Source organism: Achroia grisella, unplaced genomic scaffold, assembly GCF_030625045.1.
Source record: "Achroia grisella isolate CSIRO2021 unplaced genomic scaffold, CSIRO_AGI_Agris_v1 utg719, whole genome shotgun sequence".
Classification (NCBI taxonomy): domain Eukaryota; kingdom Metazoa; phylum Arthropoda; class Insecta; order Lepidoptera; family Pyralidae; genus Achroia; species Achroia grisella.
The window spans coordinates 1,466,034-1,490,829 of record NW_026713002.1 but is presented as its reverse complement, the minus strand read 5'-3'; the positions used below and the strand labels follow the sequence as shown (position 1 = coordinate 1,490,829).

General features: G+C 41.7%; 1 protein-coding gene across 1 annotated transcript; it reads right to left on the bottom strand.

Annotated features, from left to right (window-relative positions):
• Positions 1-8,749: 8,749 nt before the first annotated feature.
• Positions 8,750-24,104, bottom strand: LOC131850250 (uncharacterized). The gene is made up of 9 exons (XM_059200420.1): positions 23,679-24,104; positions 22,347-22,462; positions 20,276-20,397; positions 18,919-19,085; positions 17,894-18,232; positions 16,622-16,786; positions 9,742-9,831; positions 9,176-9,343; positions 8,750-8,851 (listed from the first exon to the last, which is right to left on the bottom strand). Exons 1-9 carry the CDS (start codon positions 24,087-24,089, stop codon positions 8,750-8,752), a joined length of 1,680 nt encoding a protein of 559 aa, XP_059056403.1. The 5' UTR covers positions 24,090-24,104.
• Positions 24,105-24,796: the final 692 nt, after the last annotated feature.

The window sequence follows — 24,796 nt, the reverse complement described above, 5'->3', positions numbered from 1 at the left end:
GTGGGAAATCACTATCTGTGCTTCCATAAAAATGAGCTTTCAAATTTGTCAGTAGTTTTAAACTTTCAATTAAAGTCCATAAGGGAGACGATGTTAATGACACAGAGAGTCTTTCAGAAATCTCCAGCAAAAGTATAAAAGTAATCCCGCCAATGAGAGCCTAAGGTCTTTTAAGGTTCTGTCCAAAATCTCTATAGCTCATGGTGATTTCATTACATATAATCAATGAGGCGTCTTATAATAATTTATAAAAAGGTTTGACATTAACAATTAATTATTTATCAAGAATCAAGAATCGGCCAACCAAGAACGAGAAGCTGCAATATCAGCCAATATCATGCAGCGACGTCAATGATGCAGGAACAGCAATGATAGCAGTTGAAGCTTTTTTTTTACAACTTAGAATGGCAAACAAGCTGACGGCTCTCCTGATGGAAAGGGGTAACCGTCGCCTATATACTTGAGCAGTACCTGACATGTTCATACCAGCATATTGTTTCCCTCATGCCTTGCCATTCCTGAAAACTCGGGTGTTATTCCCCTGTACCTTGTAAATTCACTACCATATATATACACAGGTAGTCTATATAGATAGATATACATATACACAGATAGTATACCCTGAGAAAGGTCATAGACTACTTTATAGTGCGAAAAAAGTATTGTAAGGGATTAAAAGCGGAGATGAAAGGTTGTATAAAAGTATCGTCATTGTTTAAGTGAAACAAAGAAACATTTTTAGGTTATAATCTAAATATATTTCCTTTATTTGGTCAATTTCATTATACCACGCTGACGAAGTCGCGGACACACCTAATATACATATAAGGATGGGACCTTTAAATCAAAACAAAGCCTTGAAAACACAACTATTATATATAAATAAAATAATTATTTGCTAAGTATAATATTTAGAACAAGTGAATATGGCAATAATGTATCCGACTCTTATAATAAATTATATTGTATCTATTAATAAATAAACTGAATTAATATGTAAGAAGAATTAATTAGTAAATTTATGTTATAGTAATTTCATCTTCCTGTCCTTATCCCAATTATTTGTTACTCATATTACTTAAGGTTTTGGCTTTTAGTTGTACAATCGGCCAGCATCCTGACATCAACCCTCTAGAAATAATATAATAAAAAAATATGGCCATTATTAGCACTTTGATAATTAAGATAAATCACGTTATTTAAAAAAATCCAATAAGTAGTTTATGTTACTCAGTTAAGTAGAAACATATCACATTATTAATTAAAATATTACAAGGATCAAAATGGTTCATACTAAATCCACACCGATTGAGCTACACGGTTATTTGCGTCTGTGTGCGTGTATTACTGTATGTGTGCGTAAATCCATGCGATTAAACCTAAAGTTGAGCGGCATCATTTTGTAATAGGCCTCTTAAGAATATTAGGTATTATAGTTAGTACTTAGATAATTTATTTTTTAGGTTAGGTTAGGTACTTTACTCGTCAGAGCCTGTTGGCGAAAGCCCCTGCCACCCTGTCCTACTGTGGCTACTCATGATTATAGCCACAAAACTTTATCAAAATCAAGAATGACTGATGTAATTAATGAATAAATTTTTATGTGAAAATATTTCCGCCAAAGTTCCGGATAAATAGTAACCCTACAATATTATCTATCCTGATACATTAGGTAAATGTTATAGAGGTATTAAGTAATACATATATTTACACTTAAATAAGCAAGCATAATATAATTAAGTTCGTGTTGAGACCATACAAACTCTACTAAAATTATTAAATTATGCACAGAAATATTATTAGCAATCGGTTAATCAAAAATACTGATCCTACCTCTACACCTAAACTAAGCTAAATGTAATTTCTAATAGGACGTATATTGCAAAATTTTGGATTTACAATGACAGAAACATGGGACGAGGATTGTTAGTAATGTGGAGTAATAACCTCGTAGCTAGCAATGTGCCATGTCCGGTTTTCTCCACGCGATTCACCCTAGAAACCGTCGTGGTAAGTTGCCATTTGGTAAGATGGGACCTCACTTCATGCTCATCTTATCATCCTCCACAGGCTGCTTGTATCATTATCATCCATAACAAATAGGACAGAATGATGTCAGAATGACTCTAATGATGGAGACCATATAAGTCATCCGGATGACTGTGACCATCATTAGAGTGGTATGTAATTGTAAGCTGATTTAAATTATTTGTGATTTTAATATTAATTATTCAATCTAGTTGATATCTATCTCAGAATATTCTAACATAGATAAGATCCAAGACTGTGTAATTTCAGCAAAATATACATATATAATATTTCTGTTTTACATGAAAAATAACGTTACGTTTCCTTATAATATTGTGTGCGACATTTAAATACATATTAAAACAATACTAGTAAATAATATATTAAAGGAACTTCGTAAATATAAGTATAATTAGCTACCATAGATTTTACATAGTCCAAGTAAATTGAAAATATGTGTACACATTAGAACTACAAAAATAAAAAAAAGCATACAGTCAAACCTGTATTAATATAGATAGATAGAATATAATTCATTTGTAACATACAGTAATGAAAATGCATGAACAATATATTGTTACTTAATATCGAAATTTAGACCTGAAAATTTGTATGATACAGCCAGTATTACATATGTATTTCAATTTAATTTTTGCGTTTTCTTATTTAAAACGCGTTCCACAAATACGCATACATATCTTTATTTTGTCTGAAAATTTTGCAAGATATTCTATCTTGTAAACCAATTTTCAGATTCAATTTCAATTTATAATTTATGAATCCACACTCTTTTCTACAATCTGGCATGCTAAATTAATGGTGTCCAGTTGTTTATATTAATAATAGTATATATATATTTCTTAGCTTCATTTGCATTTTATATATTATTAAATTCCGGGGCGAAACAGGATAAAAACACTTCGATCAGCCATTTTTACAACTGTTTTTGTTTTTTTTAACACACATCATTGTTAAACCAGTGTCGATAAATTTTGAAATCAAAAAATGATAGTGGGATGAAGAACAAACAAAAATCAAAGGAAAAAATGGATCTAAAGTCGAGAAATAACAAAAAAGGAAAAATAAGGAAAAAGTTAAAGGTAAGAAGATGTTAAAGATAAAAAACGATTTATCTCGTTTTGCGGCAAAACTACAAGTCCTATGGAAAACAGTTAAATAGCAAACTTGTAGGTAATAAAAAGATCTACAATTTTTCTATTTAAACAGTTGTCACATAACCTCCAAATTTATGTGAATTTTTTTCACTTTTTACTTCTTACTACTGTCACATTTTCATAGGCTCCTGCACTGGTCTATGTTAGAATAAAGCCAACGCATATATTATTGTCTAAATTATTTTTCTGTCGTTCATATCCTCTTAGTTACAACACTTAACATTATATATATTACAATATATGACTTAACTTCGTGATTAGTACAAAATAGCAAATAGCTATAAAATTCTATAACACCTATTCTAATTACATACTAGTTGCATTGCGTAGTTTTATATGTATATTATATTACTAGTTTACTTAGGTAGGTATTCGAATTGACAAATTAAATCATAGGTATTCTTGAGGTCGCACAAATGAACCAGCCACCTCATTCGTTAATTTATAGACCTCAAACCAGGGTATAATTTCTTCAAGCATTTCCTCTTATTTAAAAACTTCTATATTAATTGAGGTTGTATTATGAAGTCTAATATATATCAGAGGGGAAGAAGGCATCGTTAGTAATGTGAACATACTAACTTGTATGTAATGTACTAAGTCAGGTGGACCTCCATGCGGTTCCTCCTGGAAACTAACGTGATAAATTACTGGTCATTTTGTCACGATATGCTAACTGATGTGACCTTGTGCTCATCTTATCAATCTCCACTGGTGCCCCGCCAGCATAAATCGTTAGCGCAGGCAGTTAACGTTAGATTTTTCACAAAAAAAAAGTTTATGAGGTGAAATGGAGGTGTACCATTCCACAATCATCCATAATCAGCTCCAGATCCGAGGGTAGGTTGAGGAACAGGAACCTCATAAACTAAATTTTTTTTGTGTACAATCAACAAAAATGAAATACATATTACTATATTTATTATTATATGATAGAAGTTTTCAAACGGGAGAAAATTTGTCACATTGACCTGTAACTGGCTTACGGCCCATTAGTTTGTTATCGGTGTTTTCATCACTGGAGAAACAGTCAAAATATATAATGAACTTAACACCTTCACTTATATATCTAGAAGTTAGTACATCATAACAGTATCACCACCTACTGTTATGTTACCTACTCAATAGAAAAAACAATATTTATTTCAAAATCTCTTTGCAATTGACACTGTAAACACCATGTTAATATTAATTATTCTATATTAATACAAAGTAGATTAGTATTTGTTTAAAAATTGCATTGTACGATGAAATGTAAAAGTAAACATTATTATAATAATAATACGGTATAGTTTGCATTGTGTTGAGTTCAGACTTTGTTATATTTTGATTCACACTAACTCATTTCTTAAGATCTTTATAGTTTTTAATTTAGAGCATCTATAATGTACAGGCTTTTTGTATTGGGTTGTTTGGGCTATTGTCAGGTGTTTGTAGCACCTGTAGCACGGCGACCCACATAGATCTATAGTGCTCGCCCTTTTTCAGAGTTCGCTACCTAGACCCGTCAGGGACAAGAATTGAGAGATATTCTTAGGAGCAATGGTTTTTATCTCCTCGGGAAAGAGTGTAAACTTTCCAAAGGAGATATATCGTTTATGCATGAGTGGGCTACAACCACATAGGATGTGTAGAGGCGTATCCCCTTCAGTTTGGCAGAATCTGCAGATGTACAGGCTTACTTAGTTGTAATACCAAGCCGAAAGGCAGTGAGAGTGTGTTAAACCTTAACAAATTCCCTAAAGATTACTTCGTTGGAAAATTTTAAGGTTTATACATATTGTGGAAATGGATAATTGATATTTTTTTTATCTATTTCACACAAATTCTCTTTTGGCTTTGGGCAGATCTGATTAAAATTTATAATTTTTAAGAGAGCGAGTTACAGAATTTTATATAGTCTTTTCCGTTTTTCTAGTATGAGTAGAAAAACGGAAACTCACATATTTTAGTTTCTAAGCAACTTGATTTGTAGTATATGTTTCAAATTAAGTGTGAGATAAGACAATAAAATTACAGGGCTTTACCCTGTAGGCATAACTCAGTCCTCAGAAATGCCAACGCATGTGAGGTACAGCTTGTTTGGTATTCCAAAAAGATGAAAAATACACTATCGAGTATCTTCATCAGCCCACTGCAGTCCACTGTTGGACATAGGTCTCTCACAAGGCATGATCTCGAGCCCTTCCCATTTTGTATTACCCGCAACTCTACGTCGTAGCTTCAGGTAACGGGAGGTCCTACGTTTTATATTTGCTAATTCGCGGTGTCCACTCAACAACTCATACATTATAGATACTCTAAAATAGTACTGCATTCATAAATATTCAAATCATATATACCATTAAAAATTAAATACATTATTTTTTTTATCAATGTAAGAAGATCATTTCATTGCATTGTATCTTTTATGACAAAGTTCAAATGATTGAGATGTAATTGGTAATGTGGATTTAAACTGTGTGAACGAATTTATTACCTACACCATTATACACTTAGAACAAGAATAGTGTACCAAATGTAGTGTAGTATAGTTGAGATTCGATGGACACTTACGTCTGATTAGCGTGGGCATCAAATCCAACTTTGACCCTATGGAGGAGGATGATTACGGCCATCAGATGCTCACCAGGATGCCATTTTTTACTTATAATGGAATGGTGCTCGCGCCTGCACTAACGGTTTACGCTGGCGGGGCACCAATGGAGGATGATAAGATAAGCCTGAAGTCAGGTCAGTTGACCCATAGTGTTAAATTCACCATCAGTAATCTGGACTAAAAACCCCATCGATTGTGCCATATCAGTTTGACTCCACTCAGTTTTTCCTGGAAACCTTATCATCCTCAACTCGTGCCCCGCCAGCGCTAAAGCATTACGCACAGGCGGGTGTACTATTAAATTCTCATCCACAATATATATATTTATTTACTTATATATAGGGGGAAACTGGATTGTTAGTAATGTGGACTGATAATCTTATTGCTAGCAATGTACCATATCAGGTTGACCTACACACGGTTCTCCCTGGAAACCATCGTTATAAATTCTTGGCGGATCTGTCACGATGGGCTTACTGACCTGACATCATGCTCATCTTATTATCTTCCACTGTGGCCCGCCAGCGTAAACCATAAGCGGAGGCGGGTGCGCCATTCCATTATCATGCATAAATATATATTAAAAAACCCCATGCTATAATCTCTAGGGAAAACCCAATAACATAATGTTCTAACAGTTTAGATCCACATTAGCATGCATGTTTTGTTATACATATTGTTAAATACAGACTTAACTGATCTTATATTTACCAACATGACAACTCGGACATTATATATGTGCTTATTGATACTTTGTATTCAGACTCTTATTACTAATATCCTAAAAAACTCCACCGGATGACTTTTTATATCGGTCAGAGAAAACACTACAAAACGGTTGTATAGTTAAAAATAACAACATATATATATACATATATAGAACTAGACTACTTGTTTTTATTACAATTTTAAATACTATAATTCTTTTATATAAGTAAAATAGATGTAAGCGTGGAAATAAAATAAATAAATAAATATTGGTATGTATATGTATATAGTACCAGTGGTTAGCGATCAGTGGTCGAAATTCGACCATAATTGATTTAAAATATAAGTTTGAACCTTACTAAGGTTTTATTATGAAAAACTATACTTATATACAATAAAAAAAATAGTTGACGAAATTTAATATTTCTTATTATTTCTATTTAATATATCTATAGTGTTACTTTTATTTTATTACGACGTCGTTCTTATTTATTATTATTAAAAAATACATTTAACTATTATTATTTTTGTAGTTAATTGTTTTATATGCCATCTAAATTAGGCTAAACATGTCGGACAAATTCGTTCTGTATGTATAACATCTCTTCAAAATAATCTTTTATTTCCGTACGATAACAAAAGTCATCCAGTGTACTTTTACCCCTTTAAGCATCAAAACTAAACAATAAAGTTATTTAAATTATTAACCGGGTCTTAACACGAATAATTTTATGGCACATAAAGGTATTTACCTCTCTCGACGTTTCGACTAGGTTGCACTAGACGTGGTCACGAGCTGATTGGAGTAACAGCGATATCAATGTACATAGGTGACAACAGAGATAAATATCTTTATTTGCCATAAAATATTCATGTTAAGACCCAGTTAATAACATAATTAATATATATTAAACACGAAAGTTTAAAAATAACTAATAAAGTTATTTCCACAGAATATGAAACTAACGTTCCACAGAATCGCGAAGGAAATTAGTGACAAAATTCTAGACTTGTCTATTGTTAATAAACAGTACTGTGTGATAGTTCATTGTATATAATAGTTTGAATCATATTATATAGGTAAAGATAGCAACACAGATAGGGTTGCCAACTCTCATATAATAAAATGCCATTATTACGAGAGAATACGGTAATAATAGTTAATCTCCCGACCTCCTGGAGAGCAATAATTTCTCCGGATTTTCTCAAAAAGAAAAATACATTCTCGTTTATCCTAAAAAGAACCAATTACTAAACTTCAGGAATTATCAAATATGGACTTAGATAGTGACAAATTGTACGAGGTTGTACTTTTGCGAGAGATGCAACCACATCTCGTTAAGAAAATCGAATTAGAATTAATGATTTTCTTTTAATAATCTCGATAAAATTCTCGCAGGGTGATCCTTTCGAGAGTTGGCAACCCTATGAACAGGTAAATCAATTTAAAGACATTTTTGCATTTGTAGTAGATAAATGAATTTCTTTTTCTATTTCTTGCACTATTAAATGTAATTTTAATAGTGAATTTCTTAATCACGTAATTCACAAAATTAAATTTATATAATATCGTTACATCTCTTCCGCAACTACACCCGACTATTGCGGGAGCGAGTACTCGTGTTAGCTAGTGCAAAACTGTTTTTTTCTGAATTTACTACAAACGCAAAAATGTATTTAAGCTGATTTGCCTGGACAGTGCTGTCTAGCTTTGTACAGTCCTGTCTACCTGGGGGAAAGGGGATTGTTGGTAATGTGGATTGATAACCCCATTGCTAGCAATGTATCATGTCAGGTCGACCTCCACGTGGTGTCCCCTGGAAACCATTGTGTTAAATTCCTGGTGAATTTGCCACAATGAGCTAACTGACCTGACCTCAGGCTCATCTTATCATCCTCCACTGGTGCCCCGCCAGCGTAAATCGTTAGAGCAGGAGGGTTCATCAATCCATTATCAACCCTCAAAAAAAAAAAGTTCTGTCCAACGATATACACTCCTGTCTACAGCTGTACAGTGCTGTCTATGTAATATGTTTTTTTCTTGAGTTTTTTTAAATATTGTAATAATGTCGTCTCGTATAATGGCGGTTAGGAGTTTAGTGGTTTTTTTTTTCGATTTTTTTAAAATATTGTATTATTCTCGTCTCGTACTTAGAATCACTTAACTAATATGGCAGAACACTAGTGTAGTTGCAGAAAACTACAACAATGAGGTCACAATATATATCAACTCTTTGGTTCATACAAAATAATAGAATGGGTAGAGATACCGCCACCAGCTACTGTTGCTCTTGTTGGTGTCTTCTTCTGGTTTATCGCTGTCTCCCTCTTGCACCGCTCCCTATCAAACAAAAACACAGATATATTAGTCACTTTGTAATGATTTTTAATATTTCCTTTGGGGAAAGGGTATAAGGGTGCATATTGTAAATGATTTTTAATATTGGTTTGTTAGTAATGTGGATTAACATTTTTTACAATTTTTGTCTGTCTGTCTGTTTATTCCGGCTAATCTCTGAAATGACTGGACTTTTATTGGCAGGTAGCTGATGTTATAAGGAGTAACTTAGGACTTACTTTTATTTTAGAAAAATAAAGTTAAATTCCACGCGGACGAAGTCGCGCGTACAGATAGTTTATTTCATATAACAGAAGACAAACTTACATGTGTCTCTCCTGACTTCACATTGGACTTGGATGTGGATGACTGAGCCATAACCTTAACCTCCCTTCGACGGAGGGTCGCAGGCGGGGGCTGCACCTCATCGGTCTGTGTACACTGGTCTCTCGTCGAGTCATCTCCATTCTCAAGTTCTGGGCCTTGTCTGGATGACTGAAATTAATAGTTTTATAAAGTACATGAACTCTATCAAAACGGTCACTTCTTCAAATAGTATATTTTGAACAGTTTTATTTATTGCGTTTAGTTCACATCTAAATAAAATTGGAGTGTCTGTTTGTAATATTGAAATAACCGCTTTTTACCACATGCATATGAATATAAATACAGTACATACACCAAAAAAACACTTTTTAAAATTTTTGTCTGTTTGTCTGTCGATCTGTTTGTTCCGCCTAATTTCTGAAATGGATGGACCGGTAGGCGTAGCGGTAGGCGTGGTGCGTTCGATATCTTTCTCTTAGTTTATCTTTACATACACTCATTCCTGCATGAAAACAAAACGCGACTTAAGTCGACTAATGTTAGATTTAAAAGTAATGCACTCTAACCTCCATATCTTCCTCTTTAATTCTCTCAGTCAACTTGTCGCCATCTTGTGTCGTGTTCTCTGGACTGAACGGTATATAATCCGGGAGGTCCTGCGTTGATAAACAATACAATAAATTCAATAGTTCATGACTGAAGAAACTTTGACTATTAGTACAGTTTGAAACATAAGTAAACAATTTCTAAATATTTATGTACTTGCTGGCCGTACCTGCTTCGCACGGGTGGGCATTCGTCAGCTTATGCGATGAAAGACATTTTACAACATCCTACTTTTTTATACCTTGATTTACATTATTAAAGCTTCAGAAGAGATCTTGTATATTTAGTTTAGTTTGTATATTTATTTGTATATTTAAATAGGAATTTAGTGTACAGATCATAATAATAATATTTAATTCTGATTATTATCCGTAGTAAACGGCTGAAGTTCAACTTCCGTCTGACGGATAGGACTTTGGCATGAGAGCACCGCTAGGGGTTCGAACCCCGGCTCGGGTCGTCGTAATTTCGATTCTCGTTTGAATTGGAGGGGGATCGATCGGAAGGGCGACCGGGGTAGTCATATTGCGCGGTATAGTTTGAATGAGGTCGTCGTGTTCGCTGACGAGGACGGTGTCGTGTGTAGATATTATGGAAGGACGGTAGGTCACGCGCCACTCGGTGCAACACACGAATATAAACCTGGAGTGTGCTTTGCACGTGTCCGAGTGTACCTGGTGGGTGCGCGCGGCGCGCATGCGCAGCAGGTAGGCGGGCGCGGCGCGGCCCGTGGCCCACGTGTCCGTGTCACGTGTCACGTGTCACGTGTCCGAGTGTACCTGGTGGGTGCGCGCGGCGCGCCAGGCGGCGTAGTGCGCGGCGGCGGCGCGCATGCGCAGCAGGTAGGCGGGCGCGGCGCGGCCCGTGGCCCACGTGTCCGTGTCACGTGTCACGTGTCACGTGTCCGAGTGTACCTGGTGGGTGCGCGCGGCGCGCCAGGCGGCGTAGTGCGCGGCGGCGGCGCGCATGCGCAGCAGTCGCTTTCCAATTTGTTGCTTGTTGAGTTTACCGTTGGTCGTGTGATCCTCTGTGAGACTCCGGTTCGCCGTCGAGTCTCCAGAGTGAGCCCCGCAACTGGTGCCCACTTGCGCAAATTGTTGAGAGCGATACAGTGCGTAATCCAGCTACACAAAGTGTACTTTGTTTAGTCAGAGAACGCGCTAGGATTGCAGACCGAATTTGTTGACGCAAATTCGTTGCTGCAATCCACTTGCGACTGTCTTACAGCGTGATCACCTGCCCTTTCAGGGCGGAATTCCCTACCTTTCGGTAGGTTCGTCGTGGGGTTCCAGCCCCCACATCACCCTCTTCCACCCCTCCAGTCCCCTTTCGTGTCGTGATGTCGCAAAGGGGCAAAGCCCCCAGGAAACCTCCTGACAGGGGAACTCCCCGAACTGTCGTGCGTCGGGATCTGAGGAACCCGACCAAGCTGGTCCCCGCCACTGAGCTGGGGACCTTCCACGCTCGCCCGGCATCCAAGGGCACCCCCTCTGCCCTCGCGGGAAGCGGCAATGATGCCGCCGACCGGGAACCAGGCAGAGGGGAAAGATGCGCACAACCCGGCCCATCTAAGAGACGCGCACCGCCGTCGCCGACCTCGCCCGCTAGAGGCGACAAACGGAGGGACGTAGAGGAGTCCCCCCCCGCGACCTGGACCTAGTGAAGGCGCCGCCGACGCCGAGAATCCGGCTTGTGGACAAGGGCTACCAACCCCTACCGTCCCAGTCGGGTACCGTGCGGCGAAAGCCTTCACCCCCTCCGCGCTCACCCTCCCCCCCGCCGGATAGCGGGAGCGAGGAGGGAGGGGAAGACAGGCGTTTTTACGGTGACGCATGCTCGTCGCCGTCACCAGCGTCGTCGCCCGAGACATCGCGAGCACCCTCGCCACTACCCCGTTCCTACACATTGGATAGGGGTGGATATGACGCCACTTCTTATGTGGCACTCGAGGCGGTTTCACAACCGCCCGAGCCGATGCTCCCCCCCGTCCCCTCGCCGCGACGACGAACCCCGCCGTCATTCGCGGCAGTAGCGGCGGGTCCCGCCACCGCGGCCCCCGCCACCCCAGCCCCTGCCACCTCAATTGCCCCGGCCCTCGCTCCGCCCCTCCCCTCTCAGACGAGGAACGCCGACGCAGGCGCTGAACCCGCCACAGGGCGAGGAAAATACCTCCCCATAGTGGCAGAACGCCTCCCTAACTGGACGCGCCACTTCGACCAGCTCAGGCGCGTACTGGGGGAGGCACCCAACGCAAGACCCTACGGCACGGGGGTCAGATTCCTACCTAGGACGGACGAAGAATTCCGTGCCGTCCAAAGGTATTTGGTAGAGGCCAGCGAAAAGGACCCAACAATAAGTTGGTACTTTTATAGTCTGGCCTCCGAACTGCCCACTAAGGTGGCGATAAGAGGACTCCCAGCCGACACGCCCAATGACAAGATTGCGGAGGCACTGCAGGAGAAGGGGTTCGGAGTGCGGCTAGTGCGGGGCATACCCGCGCGTCGCGGCCGCCCCGGCTGCATTTTCCACGCCCAACTCGACCCCATGGACAGGGACGAGCTCACACGCTTGTACGCGACTGATGAGCTCCTGTACATGCGGGGCGTCGTCGTTGAGGCGTGGAAGCCGGCATCGGTGCTGCCACAATGCCACAGATGCCAGGCATTCGGCCATGCATCGGCCAATTGTCACCGGCCTGTGAAATGCGTTCGCTGCGGTGGGGAGCACCCGGCGGCGAACTGCGACAGGCCGAGGGACCAAAAACCGACATGCGCCAACTGCGCCAAGGCACATACGGCCAACGACAGAAAATGCCCGGTGTATAAGAGGGAGGCACGGCAGAGGGGCATCAAACCCCGCCCCCCCGTCCCTACCGCGACGACAAAAACGCCCGTGGCGCAAACACAGCGTCGTAATAAACCCACCGCGGCGCCGCGTACCTACGTCGCCCAGGCCCCTCCTCCCGTAATAACGGTCGAGGAAACAGCCGGCGCCAACCTAATGGCGCCGGCCAACGAGCCGAAGCATCGCGGCACCGACACCGGTGAAAATAAAAGACGCCGCCGCCGAAGACGCGGCAAGAAGAGGCGCGGTGATGGGCCAGTTACGGCCTCAACTCCAATCCCCTTCTTACCGGATCCCACCCCTACAAGCTATGCGCACATCGCACCGGAAGGGTGGGGCCTTCCCACGCATGCCGTCCCAACACAGGGTCCACGAGTTGCGCCACGTCGCCGCCGGGCGGCGCCACCGGCACATAGCGTGCCGAGAGTGGCATTCGAACCGCCACAGGCGGACGCAAGACGCGCACCTCCCGCGCCCCCCACACGGACCGCACACCCAGAGGCGCGAACGATATACACCGCACCCGCTCCCTTCACACAAGCGCCCGTCGACAGAGCACTGAACATGCTTATTAGCCTGTTGACGGAGCTGCAAACAACGCTCGCGGCCGGCGCGGACACAAAGTCGGCGGCATTAAATGGATTGGCCAAAATCCAACAGTACACAAATGGCGGGTACTAGCCTGCGCATTGTGTACTGGAACCCCGGGGGAATAAAGGATAAAGTCCAGGACCTCCGTCTCCTAGCTCGCACCCAGGATGTGCACATCATACTCCTGGGTGAAACGAAGCTCACAGAAAAGGAGACGTTGAGGGTGCCTAACTACCACGTGTATAGACGCGACGAAACGTCACCGGCGGGCATTGCGTACCGCGGTACGGCGGTACTAGTCCGTCGGGACGTAGTCCACGTGGAGTTAGAGCGCCCCGAGTTCCGCGTCATGCGCTCCATAGGAGTCAGCATCAACGTCGACGGCGCGGAACTGAAGGTCCTGGCAGCTTACCGTCCCCCGGGACTGGATTTCAGCCCCTCCGATGTCCGGAACGTTCTGGATGGGAGGAGTCCCACCCTACTTATGGGCGACCTAAACGCGAAGCACACGGCTTGGGGTTCCCGTCTGTGCTCGCCGATAGGTCGAAGACTCCTCCAGGATTCGCAGATCCACGGGTACGAGGTGTTGGGCCCAGCGCACCCAACCCACGTACCCTCAAATCCCACACATAGCCCAGACGTTCTGGACATTGCCCTAGTGCAGGCTGTGCCTTGCCCGGTCTTACTGGAGGTGCTGTACGACCTTGACACGCAGCACCTCCCAGTTCTAGCCACGCTTGACCTCTCCACCACCACCACACCGACGAGACCGTCGAGGCGGCGGATGGATTGGCGTGTTTTTCGCGCAGAATTGGAGCATCTACACCTCGACGGCGAACTATCATCGCCAGCGGGTGTCGAAGCCGCCTCCACACTCATAACGGAGCGAATCCGCACCGCAGTGGAGGCGGCAACTACCACAATAAACGTGGCTTCTCGCCGTCGAGAGGAATTGCCACACCATCTGCGCGAAAAACTCGCCCGGAAAAAGAATCTCCGTCGCCTATGGGCCCGAACCCGTTGCCCGCGGGTCAAGCGTGAGCTCAACTGCTTGGCTGCAGAGCTGTCGGAGGGAGTGCGGGATTGGCGTGGAGCCGCCTGGGAGGGTGTCATATCCCGGGCCGGCGAACACGATACCGACCTGCACAAACTCAATCGACAGCTCACCAATGCACGACCCCCCTTCTGCCCGTTGCTTGACGAGACGGGCAGACGTCGTTACGCAGCCCAAGACCGGGCAGAAATCCTGGCACAGCACTTGGAGGGGCAATTCACGGCCAATCCAACAGCCGCCGACGCACCCAGCACTGTCGTCGAGCACCACGAGCGAGTCGTACGTCGCGTATGCGATTTCCGTACCGCTCCGTCGCCGGACGTAAACGAAGTGAGCTTCGTTTCGCCCGGCGAGGTAAGGCGGCTCGTCAGCCGCCTGCCGAAGCGCAAAGCGCCCGGAGCGGACGGGATCAGCACCGCAGCGCTCGCACAGCTGCCCCGTAGAGCCCTAGCGTGTCTAGCGAGGCTCTACAACGGCATACTCCGGACCGGCCACTTCCCTACCAACTGGAAGTTGGGTAGAGTCATAGTCCTCCCGAAACCCGGCAAGGACAAGCGCCTGCCGGCAAGCTACCGGCCCATCACTCTGCTCTCGCACGTAGCAAAGTCGTTCGAGCGCCTCCTGCTCCGCCGCCTGAGACCGACTCTGTCGCCTCGCGACGAGCAGTTCGGTTTCAGAGGCGGACACTCGACGACTTTGCAGCTGACGCGCGTGCTCCACCATATGGCTGTCGAGCACAACCGCGGCCACTACACGGTCGGCGTATTTCTCGATATAGAGAAGGCGTTCGACCGTGTGTGGCACGACGGTTTGGTGTCGAAGTTGCTCGACACCAACACGCCGTCAGCATACGTGCGAGTAGTGGACTCGTTCCTCTCGGGCCGGAGCTTCTATGTTTCGGTCGAGAACTGTGACTCTACCACACGCCCAATTGCCGCCGGAGTCCCGCAGGGCAGCTGCATTTCGCCAGCGCTCTACGCGACGTACACAGACGACATCCCCACCTTGAGGGATGAGCTCCGAGAGGGAGAGAGGGATGTCGTCCTCGCTCTTTTCGCCGACGACAGTGCCTTTCTTACGTCGTCTCGCCGAGCCTACGCAGCCGCTCGCAAAATGCAGCGGCTGTTGGACCTGCTCCCCGAGTGGCTGGATAAGTGGCGTACCACCGTTAACGTGGGTAAAACGGTGGCGCTGCTTACCCGCCCCGGGTGCAAATGCCCGCCGCCCCTCTTACTGAGAGGCCAGCCCATCCAGTGGGAGCGCACAGTGCGTTACCTAGGGGTGGAAATCGACCGGTCGCTGCGTATGACGCCGCAGGTGGACCGGGCTGTCACCCAAGCCAAGGCCGCGCGCGCTATGCTGCGACCGGTCTTGCAATCCAGGCTGCAGCTGCGGACGAAAGTAGGCATTTATAAGACCTACATTCGTTCGCGGCTCACATATGCCGCCCCCGCATGGTACGCACTGTGCTCGGCCTCACAGCGGCGGAGACTGCAGGTCCAACAGAACGCCGCCCTCCGTCTGTGCACAAATGCCGGACGGTACGTCCGTAATGACGTGATCGCCCGCGATCTCAAGGTCCCATCGGTGGAGCAGTTCGTCGTCCGGTTGACGCGCGCGATGTTCTCGCGCGCGGACAGCGGGCGCGAAGCGCACCTGCGCGACCTCGCCCCTCTCCACGCGCGCCCACCGGACGCCACTCGCGCGCTCCCGCGCGACTTACTCTCCACCGAGTGATCACGTCATTTACGTGACGTGGCGGCGTTAAGCCGGCTCGGCGAGCGACTTATAGAGTCCCACTCACACGACTCCCTCAGCCGGCTGCTGGGAAGCAGCCGGCTTCCGGTCGGCCGGCAGGCCGGCCGGTAAACGAACGACGCTGGGGTGGTATACCCCAGCAGTATGCTCGGGTAAAGAGCGTAAGCTCGGGGCCCGTACCCAGCGGTCCATATAAAGGATCAGCGGACGACCCCATAATAATAAAATGCGCAGCAGGTAGGCGGGCGCGGCGCGGCCCGTGGCCCACGTGTCCGTGTCACGTGTCACGTGTCACGTGTCCGAGTGTACCTGGTGGGTGCGCGCGGCGCGCCAGGCGGCGTAGTGCGCGGCGGCGGCGCGCATGCGCAGCAGGTAGGCGGGCGCGGCGCGGCCCGTGGCCCACGTGTCCGTGTCACGTGTCACGTGTCACGTGTCCGAGTGTACCTGGTGGGTGCGCGCGGCGCGCCAGGCGGCGTAGTGCGCGGCGGCGGCGCGCATGCGCAGCAGGTAGGCGGGCGCGGCGCGGCCCGTGGCCCACGTGTCCGTGTCACGTGTCACGTGTCACGTGTCACGTGTCACGTGTCCGAGTGTACCTGGTGGGTGCGCGCGGCGCGCCAGGCGGCGTAGTGCGCGGCGGCGGCGCGCATGCGCAGCAGGTAGGCGGGCGCGGCGCGGCCCGTGGCCCACGTGGCCACTCCGCACGGCAGGCCGCCCACCGCCGGCTCGTCGTAGTACGTCAGCACGAACTCCATGCCCGCCTGACGATCACCAAATAAGGCCTCCGATATACGTCCAGTTTTTTTATGGATGATAATGGTATGGTTCCCCCGCCTGCGCTGACGGCATACGCTGGCGGGGCACCAGTGGAGGATAATAAGATGAGCATGAGATGCTGAGGTCAAGTCAGATAGCCCATCGTGATAAATTCACCAGGAATTTATCACGATGGTTTCCAGGTGGCGGTCAATCTGGCATGGGGTCATCAGGCTGCAATACTAACGATTCCCTTCCACCTTCACTCATTTATCCGTCAGGTTGTTTATTGTACATCTCAGAAGAGGGTGGGACATAACAACCAAATGAACCAATCGGAATGCCTCGGTGGTCTAGCGGTTTAGCACATGGCCGTACTTCTGATTGTCGTGATTCGATTCTTTGTACGATGCAAACATTCATGTACCTAATTCATATAGTAAAATTGTTTGTATTGTTCTGAGTGTCTGTGTATATTATGTATGTACTAGCTGTTCGCGGTTTCACTAGCGTGAGATATATAGCCTATATGTTATTCTGATGTATAAGGTATATCAATGTAAAGTTTTATAAAAATCCTATCAGTTGTTTACGCCTGAAAAAAAAATAAACATCCATCCATACTCACAAACTTTCGCGTTTATAATATTAATAATAATAATAATATTTACAAAATTGTAACTATAAATAACATTTTAGTTTGGGACTAGATAGAGTTGTATGAATTATTATTATTTAAATTGATTAATTTCAGCACAATACCCTTCAAAACAGTGCAATATTGTGCACTGTTTTGAAGGGTCACCCACGGACGACCTTAAAAAAACGTCCACCTTGGTGAAACATCATTTACCTAATCATTAAGTCCACCTTGGTGAAACAACATTTACCTAATCATTAAGTCCACCTTCGTGAAACATCATTTACCTAATCATTAAGTCCACCTTGGTGAAACAACATTTACCTAATCATTAAGTCCACCTTCGTGAAACATCATTTACCTAATCATTAAGTCCACCTTGGTGAAACATCATTTACCTAATCATTAAGTCCACCTTGGTGAAACATCATTTACCTAATCATTAAATTCACTTTGGTAAAACCTCTCTTACCTTATCATTGCCGTTAAGCGTCTTCACAACCATATGACTCCAGTACTCCGACACCCGGATAGCATGCTTCGTCTCCGGCACTTCCTCGTGCTCGCACGACCGCGACATTATCACGTACACTTTGTTCGTATGACTGCCGTCTCTCTCCCTCTCGTAGTTCTCCATAGCTTTCCGTTTCGCTTTCGAGTGCACGCTGGGTCGTTCCGTGTCGATGTGTGTATGAGACGTCGTGGTGGGGGGTGAATCGAATATAGTTTGCATGTGTGAATCGGATGCGGTCGTTGAATCGAATTCTTTGTGGCGCCTGATATATACGTAGTCTCTGTTTGCAAATAATCTCTGAAATATAATAAATCATCATTACATAGTATAAATCAAAGTCGCTGTCGCTGTCTGTCCGTCTCAATATATGCTTAAATTTTAATAATTACGCAACGGATTTTTTGCGTTTTTTTTTCATAAATAGAGTGATTCTAGAGGAAGGTTTTATATATATACATGTACACCCGTGCGAAGCCCGGGTGAGTAGCTAGTAATACAATATTTAATTTGTGTATATACAATTTTGTTTAATTCCACTTCAATTTGTCATGATGGGCCAACTGATCTGACCACATGCTCATCCTATCAAAGTGCACTGGTGCCCCACCTGCTTAAATCGTTAGCGCAAGTGAATGCTCCATTTATTAACATCCCTTAAAAATGTCCGGCTGACCTCCAAGCAGTACCCCTGGAAACCATCATGATAAATTTGTTATGATGGACTACCTGATCTAACCTCATGCTCAGCTTATGCGGTGGATGCACAATTCCATTGTCATCCATTAAAAAATACACGCAGAAATGACGTCATATAAGCAATGCAATTGAATTGAGTTTCTTGCCAGTTCTTCTCAATTGGATCTAAATATATACTAAACTGGACGGTAGGAAAAAAAATATAACATAAAAAATTTTACGTTCATATGCGGCTAAAATGTCCCACATGAATAAATGATTTTTGAATTTAAATTTCAAGAACTCACCGGCCACAGCACCTCCCAATGCAGCACAGCCTGGTCTCGGAGTCCGTTAGCGCGGCGTTCCACCACGCTGAGGGCAGCCACGGCTGTATCCCAGACTCGACGGTAGGCGCCGTCCACCTGCACAGCGGCGAAGTCCTGCGCCCGAACTTCCTTGTACCGACCGTAAACTGTACACACCGAAATAACATCTGAAGCAGAGGTATCTGATGTACTTTATAAGTGAGAGGTATCCAAGGTTTTGTGAGGAAAATACGGAGTTGAAAATGTTATATTATAGCGATATTTTTTTCCCTATTCGTCTATCTCATTTTCAATGATGGAACAGGCAAAGATCCTTAGACCGTACAGCTTAGTCTACTTTTATTTTTATGATATTTGTAATTCTTTTTGTGATGGATACACGTACGCATTACTAACGCGTACATTCGACGCAGAGTTGTAACGTGGACTTTACACAGAACTTAAATCTATGTTATCTGGAGAGGTAAACTAATGGGAGAATTCCCTAGTTTTGACAGAAATATTACAAGTAGGTACATATCCATCCATACTCAAATAATAGTTACGTTTATAATATTTGTAAGATAGCAAGATATATGCTACAATTTTCATAAAAAAAATGTCCGGTACAAATAATTATCCTTTAATTTAAGTTCGGAATTAATGTGCAAACAACCATAAACAAAATAGTCAATATCTTTATCCATTCCTCTGCATACATGAGCGTACGTTTTGAAGGTATTTCCTACATATTAAGTAAGTTAATTATCAACTCAAGGCTAATTATATTATTAACAGAATTAACACAATGTTTGCGACCATATATAGTACATATGTATATTACAACGGCAAACATACTCTAACTATGGAATCTTTATAGTCGCGATGAGAATAGAAATCGATTGTTTTTATGAAAATATAAGTATATAACAATATTAATAATCTCAGGACAATTGATGCTATATATATATATATCTAGACCCAAGTTAAGCTAGCTAAAGTTTGTGTTATGGGTACTAGACAATTGATACAAATACATAGATATTTTTTCATACATATATTATACATAAAAAACACCCAGACCAATACAAACTATCATACTTGTGAGTATGAGACATACATACTCATACAAATGTTTTGTAGCCGTAGCTTTACTACTTCATCGGAGGTAAGGGTGGCCGCAGGCCGAAGAAGTGAGTGCAGAGGGGAATGTCCAAACCCGCAGAAGTTATTTAGCGCTTCAAGACCAACTTCTGCCTGTCTCCTGACTGCACCTCTAGGGGGTTCAAATTTCGATCCCCTTTCGAATGGGTGTCGTGTGTCAGTTAAAATTTTTAAGTCAATATATTTGAATTACCTTTGTACGCATACAATCCCTGGCCTGGCTTGTACTCCTTACGCCATATGATGACATCCTCGGCTTCCATGTACGGCATCCATCCGTCTGACGACACGTCCTGGTGGGGACCATCTTTACACCTATAAAGATGTGATTAAATTATTGTTATGAACTTTATTTATATTGTATTGCTTAAAGTTTCCTCTCCGATCAATCTTCCGAGGGATCGATCAGAGGGTGCACCCTCTAATCTCATCTAAATCAAACGGGGATTAAAATTACGACGGCCTGAGCGGAGGATCGAACTTCTAACAGTGCCCTCAGTCTAAAGTCGTATTCGTCAGGCGGGAGTTGGACTTCAGCCGCTTCTAAGGCCTTCCGCGGGTGCCATCTGCACTCCGATGCCCTTACGTCAGATGAAGCTGGCAACGTTAGTTGAAGGCCAGCTGCGGTCAATAGCATTAGAGTAGTCCGAAAAAAACACATACATTAATACAGTGCAATCTCAATATGACAAATCAGAAGGGAACATGTAAATATTCGTAATATCAAGTAATTTGTTAAACTAAGGTTTTTATATTGAGGTTAGGTTGATCTAAGATTTGTTATATGAAGGTTGCACTGTATTATTATTCACTCCAACATTACATACTCATCTTCTTATAAATAAATAAATAACCCTCAACAATTAACACAGCGCCATCTAGTCCCGCCGTATGCAGAGCTTGTGTTATGCGTATTTAGACAACTGATATAAATACTTAGACATATTTTTGTAAATACATACATAATATACATAGAATACACCCAGACCGATACAAACAATCATGCTCATGAATACAAATGTTTGCACTGTGAGGAATCGTACCCGCGACGAATAGAAGTAAATCAGTGTGCTAAACCGCTAGACCAGTGGATCCCAATTAGTTTTTGCTGCCTACCACTTCAAAAAAAACCTCAAACCTTGCGTACCCCTTATTGTAGCAATCACACTAATATTATAAATGTGAGAAATTGTGAGTGTGTGTGTATGTTTGTTGTACTGATAGCCGCACGTACCCCTTGATCCAACTCCACGTACCCCTGGGGGTACGCGTACCACTAATTGGGAAACACCGCGCTAGATCACCGAGACCTTTAAGAGTTGTGTGTTGTTGTTATGTATGCAAAACTTCCATTAATGAAAACAATTTAATCAAAGTATATTTTTTTTTATTATAAACTAGAACATGTCGTGATATAGTCACATACTATGGGATCAAGGGTCATTTATTGGTGGAAACCTTATATAATGGTTTTGTATTGATAACATTTGTTACTAAGAAGTTTTTTCACTTATTTTTATAGTTTAAAAATAATTATAAATAAAGAGGTTGTTCGAAAGAAATTCGCAATGTAAACTCTTATCATAGTGTATGTTGTCCATATGCTCTTGAATTGCTCATTACGTATTACGAGGTACTTGTTAAATAGACTAAATCATTATATTGAGGCTTGTTACATTAAGGTTAGCGTTAGACAGAGGCACATGGAGTCTATTGGAGGAGGCCTATGTCATTAGACAAGCTGATGTAGTGAGGCAGTGCATTTCTATTTCACTGCCTCACTACATCAGCTTGTCTAAAGACATAAAGGCCATAAATAAATATTAAGGTGGCTCTGTAATAAGGATGGATAATATACACAGCAATATCTATTCCCTTCCATTCTAATTATTATTAAAAACTCAATCATCTATAATAATTATAATATAATAATATCTCAGGATAATTCACACAACGTCATCTAGTCCCAAGCTAAGCAGAGCTTGTATTATGGGTACTAGACAACTGATATAAATACATGGATACATTTTTTTAAATAAATACATTTTATACATAGAAAATACCGAGACTGATACAATCATACTCATGAATACAAATGTGTGTACCATGTGAGGAATCGAACCCATGACCATCGTATAGTAAGGCAGTGTACTAAACCACTAGACCATTGAGACTGACAAATGCTTCTAGCATTACCTTTGCCTTTATACCATGATTTTTTTTTTCAATAAAATGAGTTTTAAGAAATATATATGTATACTCACACACAATACTGAACACCAGGATGTTTTCTGTCAACAACCAATCGTTTCCCACAACTTGTACAGAACAGGGTCCTCTTGGATAGTTGGACAATACCATCCAACTCTGATAATACAGCCTAAAAAAATATTTTAAATCAGGAAATGAATTTTTTTCATGTAATTAGAGTGACAAACAAGTGACAAACAACCTGAAAATATGTACTAACTATTTCCTACATACATGAACTACAACAACATACATCATATTATCATACTAGCTGTACCCGCAACTTCATCCACATGGAATTTAACTTTGCTTTTCTAAAATAAAAGTAGCCTAAGTTAGTCCTTATACTATTATTACATCAGCTACCTGTCAGAAAAAGTCCCGTTAAAACCGGTCCAGCCATTTCAGAGATTAGGCGGAACAAATAGACAAACAGAGAGACAAAAATTGTAAAAAATGTTATTTTTGTTTATGTACCGTATTTATATTCATATGCATGTAGTAAAAACCGGTTATTTCAATATTACAAACAGACACTACGATTTTATTTATATGTATAGATAAATAATACATATATAATATAATATATTATGTAAATATAGCATAAAAAAAAGTAAATAAAAAAAATAATTGAATTGGCATCCTCTTTTTTATTGTATATATTTAATGTAACAAACAATACTTACAAATGAATAAAAACCTTACATATTGTATAAAGTCAATGCTTTTGTTTTTGTTATCTTATCTATATAATATGTAAATATATATCCATTAAAAGCTTTCCAATTTCTAATCTTCTAATCTCCATGTTATTTTTCTCTATGACATTATATCTCCATTACATATGGATGCATTGGTTTTGATGGAGTTTGTTTTTATGATTGCAGTAATATTTTAGATCTGTTCATATCTTTTATGACTTACTAATTACAGTTGATCAAGGAACTTCATAAACTTTTTTAAAACTATTATATTTAATGTAACAAAAGAAAAATGAGTCACTAAATTAATTTGAATTTTAGAGTAGCAGTGCAGTAAATATTATTGTTAAAATATTTACAAAAATTCAAAATTACTAATTTATAAAATGTTCTAGATTTATAGTAGTGTAATGTATACCTATTATACTTATATTATTTACAGACTAATGTTATAAATGTGAAAGTCTGTTTGTCGACATATTTGTTAGCTTTATACAACTAACTATATACAACTAACTATAATATTAAACAAATTTGCTATGAAGATTGTTTGTATCATGACATAGTTGCGACCTTTTATCTCTAGAAACCCAGTCAAAGTCATGGGTAACAACTTACAATAATAACATATATATATATATATACCTCTAGTTCTTCGTCGGTAATACTTTTTGCGCAGTTAGACTGTGGTTCACTGTCTTCAGAACGATTACTATTATACGCAGCTGTAGCCGACAATAATAGTGTTCGTCTCGGCCGCAGAATCGCATGCCTGAATGTTTGTATCATTTCCCGTACGTTCACATCCTTCCTACATCTTTTGACCACAGCGTTAACAAAACAACTTCGCCGCCAAGCATTCCACAGTCTCGTAACACGCAAATCTTTGAGTGAGAGACGAAAATACGACATACTCCGTTCACCTTTAGATATTGTCAATAAACTATCTAACAACATACATCGCTTCGATAACCGCGAAGATATTAAAAAATATTGCACTTTATCATTCAACTTGGACTTATTATAGAATATTTGTTTAAATTTGCTACATAACATTTCGTTTGGATTGTTATAGTCGTGATTGCGAAATTAATAACCTTAAATAAAATTGACATTTCAAAATCAGATTGCCATATAGAAATTTACCAAATCTTGGAAATATTATATTGATTTAATTTATTATTTCTGCGAGTAATAATCATGATGAAATAAATTATTCAGTATTATATCATACTGAATAATTTATTATATAAAAATGTGTACTATATTCATCTTTAAACTTAAAACCTATTTGTAATGCTGAATGTGATTCCCACTCAGAATAAGTTACAGTAGTGTAAGAAAGTTTTTTCACAGCGTTGATTTTTGAAAGTCCACTAATAGTGAAATAATTTATGATTTTATTTAATTTTTAATATTTTGAACAAATTAGTTTTTTGTAAATGGTATCATCGTAAGAAATCGAAAGTGACAAAGAGTGATGCGACTTTGTATCTAATCTCATATGTTTTAATATAGTAGACAGATCTATTAATATAGCAATAGCTCATCATTTAGAACTATTTTCATTGACAAGAGCATTCTTTTTTCATTATTACTATTGTCAAAATAAATATATTTTGATATACTAAAATAAATAAATGTAATGTTAACATTTTTTATTTCGATAACACGTAACAATTATTACGTATTTATAATGGTTGACTTATATTAGTGACTATTACAATTGTTTTTTTTTCAATTTAATGATACAAGTCACGAAA